General features: G+C 56.7%; 1 protein-coding gene across 3 annotated transcripts; it reads left to right on the forward strand.

The window, feature by feature from the left end:
* Window positions 1–274: 274 nt before the first annotated feature.
* On the forward strand, window positions 275–3,042 carry BRD3OS (BRD3 opposite strand). Of its 3 annotated transcripts, XM_058524433.1 has the most exons (3): window positions 275–289; window positions 797–841; window positions 1,201–3,042. In XM_058524433.1, the coding sequence occupies exon 3, from the start codon at window positions 1,833–1,835 to the stop codon at window positions 2,085–2,087; it is 255 nt and encodes an 84-aa protein (XP_058380416.1). In that variant the 5' UTR covers window positions 275–289; window positions 797–841; window positions 1,201–1,832; the 3' UTR covers window positions 2,088–3,042. The 3 variants fall into 3 exon arrangements, with proteins under 3 accessions (XP_058380416.1, XP_058380415.1, XP_058380417.1); XM_058524432.1 differs by lacking the exon at window positions 275–289 and having other exon boundaries at window positions 609–841; XM_058524434.1 differs by lacking the exon at window positions 275–289 and having other exon boundaries at window positions 609–841; window positions 1,204–3,042.
* The last annotated feature ends 377 nt before the right edge of the window (window positions 3,043–3,419 follow it).

The raw sequence follows: 3,419 nt of genomic DNA on the forward strand, positions 1-3,419 counted from the left end.
AGCAATACAGAACTACCGTCAATAAAATGCTAGGGGCAACGATAACCGGCGGAGGACACCACGCCGGTCGCGCCGCGCCCCCGGCTCCGGGGCCCCGAGGCCGCGCTCCGGCCCCGCCCCGCGGGGCGATCGATGGCTCCGGCTCGTCGCGCCGGCCTGCCCGGCCTCGGCGCTCGGCTCGGCATGCCTGCGGCGCTGCCATGGAGACGCGGCCCCGCGGCCAACTGGCGCCGCCTCGGCCTACGCGCCCCGCCCGGCGGCCCGCGCGTCCCGGAGGCCCCGCGCGCGGGTGACGGGGGCGGGCGCGGGGCGCGGGGCAGCGATGGGGGCGGGGCGAGGGCCGGCCAGGTGTTAGGGGGACCCATGGAGCGGTGCGGGGATGGGGGACGCGGGTCGGGCAGGAGGGGTACCCAGGATGCTGGGGAGGCAATGGCGACGTGCCATGGGGGGCATGGGGGGAGCGACCGGGGACGCGGGTCGGGCAGGAGGGGTACCCAGGATGCTGGGGAGGCAATGGCGACGTGCCATGGGGGGATGGGGAGCGGGCAGGCGACGGGGGGACGCGGGTCGGGCAGGAAGGGGTACCCAGGATGCTGGGGAGGCAATGGCGACGTGCCATGGGGGGATCCAGGGTGCCGCCCGGGGTGATGAGGGACTTAGTGGCAGCCACCAATGAGGTCACTGGGGCACCAGCCATACAGAAGTAAAAGTGAATTTCCATGGCTGGAAAGCATTTGGGGGGTGTGGATGCTTCCCTGTTTGGTTTTCACCTGAGTCATTTTCCTTTCTGGTCCAGGAGCCTCCTGGATGCCTGGAGCAGAAAGAAGGCGCTGGTGGCTGAGTGAGTACCAGGCCGTCCCCAGCATGCGCAGCCTAGGCAGAGCCCTCCCAGGTCAGGGCTTGTCTGGGAGCAGTCCCCGGGATCCTGTGCCTCTTTCGGATTTATTTCTTAGGATTTATTGCACTGATATAGACACTAAGGCTCCAACAAGTGGTTTTCCCAGGATGACTGCCTTAGCTAACAGAACCAGGATTAGGCTCACGGTCTGGATCACTGAGCATGAGTGAAACAGTGAGCTGTGTGGGTAGCTTGGTTTAACTCGCTGATCCAAAGTTAAGAAAGATTCTGTGCCATAAAACCTGCCATTGTGCTGGGGCCTTTTTCTCCCCCCACCTGACTGTATGTTCGTTTCTTTGTAGCAGCACCTTGGGGAGGAGCTGGAGATTAGCCAGGAAAAAAGAACTGAACAAACGCTGGTTCCAAACCCGACATATATCAGAACACCCCTGCTGGACTGAAAGCTGACCCAGGCACACAGCAGTGTGGGGCCGTGTAGGAGCTTCTGTCAGTTTCTGTCTCATTGGACAATGTCCTTTCATTCAGGACACTGGACACGTCTTTTCAAAATAAGCAGTCCAAGCCATGGTGTCAGAATCACAGTGGACACCTGATGAGCCCCCCTGAGGTGGGTGCCTCATCTCTGTCAACTCCTCACGTAGTAAAGTGCATACAACTGTTACCAGGAAACACTGCAGCCAGGGCGCCACTCTGACTTGCTGTCTCACGTGGTTCTTAGGTGTCTTTTCAGAATGCTCAGAGGCTCCTCTCAAGTTTCCTTGCAATACAAGCCTCCTAAGGATGTTGCCTACAAATGGCCTCAATTCCTCATTTCTCCCTTCAAGTTAAATAGGGAATCCTCCAACCCGACAGCTGGGGAACTTGTTCATCGGTGCATTTAGTGCAGAGCAGTTGGCAGCAGTCTGCACGACAGGAGGATTGACTCAGAGGCCGCGAGCGCAGGAGCCCAGGGGAGGGGAGGTTCCCGCCAGGGATGAGCGGTCGTGTCCCGCTGGCAGAGAAAGCCCTGTCTGAAGGCTATGCCCGGCTGCGGTACAGGGACACCTCCCTACTCATCTGGCAACAGCAGCAGCAGAAGTTGGAGTCCGTGCCGCCTGGGACGTACCTGAGCAGGAGCCGAAGCATGTGGTACTCACAATATGGAAATGAGGCCATCCTAGTCCGGGACAGAAACAAGCTGGAGGTCTCCCGGGACACGGGCCGCTCCAAGTTTTGCACAATTATGTAATTCCAGTGTGAAAACCAGGGCCCAGGCGCCAAGCTGTGAGGAAAACAGGCCTGTGCTTCGTGCAGCCGTCTTGCTGATTTCCAGGCCTTACTGGAAGACTCTGAATAGTGACGGTGAAGACCAAGCTGTGCTGTAAGAACCCAAGAACCCCAGAAAGGGCTCCTGAGCCCTCCGCACAGCATCGGTGTGACTTGTACAGACGTGGCTTCTGAACTCCGTTCTCATTCTCCAGGCGCTGCAGGCCCGGCCCACCCCGGGGCACTGCCACATGCTGCTTTTCTGTAGTGCTTCCAAATACGTCAAGCAAGAGGGACACCCTGGTTACAAACAACCTTTTCAGATTTTTCTAGGTTGATTTTGGTATCCACTTCTGCCTGGTAAGGAATGGGTCAGATGTAGAAAAAGGTGAAGGACTTGGCATCGTGTGTGGTCGGAAATCCACTGTGGGACTGGGATGGATTTAACTGAAATGGGCGGCGGCAGCAGTATTTCAACAGGAACTTGGCTGCACTTGCATTTTGAGTCTAGTTACCAAAACACTCATCATGTGTAATGCATTGTGGTAGCTTCCCCAGTAGATTCCAGGTACTCGAGGCTTGTGGTCAGGTGCATCCAAGCAGCATTGAGGAAACCAAAACTTACTCTTAAGTCCCTCATCATTCGCTTACAGTGATTTCAGATTTATCACGTGGCTGAAGAAGGCAGGTTCTCCACTGACCTTCGAGCCCTTGCCTCTCTGTGCTCCGAGGCCGCCTCTCCCCACCATCTGCAGGGGTTGATGTGTGTTGGTCATTACTGGGCACAGGCAGCCTCGGCCCACCTGTGTGGGCAGTGTTTGTGAGTCATTTTAAAAGGGTGTGCTGTCTGCTGTCATTAAAGTCTGCGTGGCTGTGCAAACATGAAAGTGTCTTTTGTCAAAGCTGACTTTTCTAAATAAATATCCTTTAGGACTCTCCTTCCTTCTTTACTCTCTTATTTTTATGTTTGTTCGTAATATCTTAAGTTGGCTTTCAGGATTTTTTTAATAACAGGAACATCTAACGATTGCTAAAAATCCCAACACAGGCATGCATAAAGCAAAGCAAAAGTGCCCCTGGAGGGACACCCGCTGACAGCCGCCCGGCACGTGCAATCCCACACAGTTCTGGAGGCGCCCTGCACCATGCATCTGGTTCTGCGGGTTTCTTCTTGCTCTGCTGTACGGAGGAGCATTTACATCATGCTGTGACGTCTGACTAGCAGCACCCGCGTGGGCCCACAGTCGGGCAGAGGTGCTTCCTTCTGTGGCCGTGCGCGCAGCGTGTCCTCGGCTTCACTCCACATGGTTCTCGT

This window comes from Diceros bicornis, chromosome 28 (assembly GCF_020826845.1).
Source record: "Diceros bicornis minor isolate mBicDic1 chromosome 28, mDicBic1.mat.cur, whole genome shotgun sequence".
Classification (NCBI taxonomy): Eukaryota; Metazoa; Chordata; class Mammalia; order Perissodactyla; family Rhinocerotidae; genus Diceros; species Diceros bicornis.

Excerpts from the sequence above, each read along its gene's own strand:
- BRD3OS (XM_058524433.1), top strand. The coding sequence starts at position 1,833 with ATGAGCGGTCGTGTCCCGCTGGCAGAGAAAGCCCTGTCTGAAGGCTAT.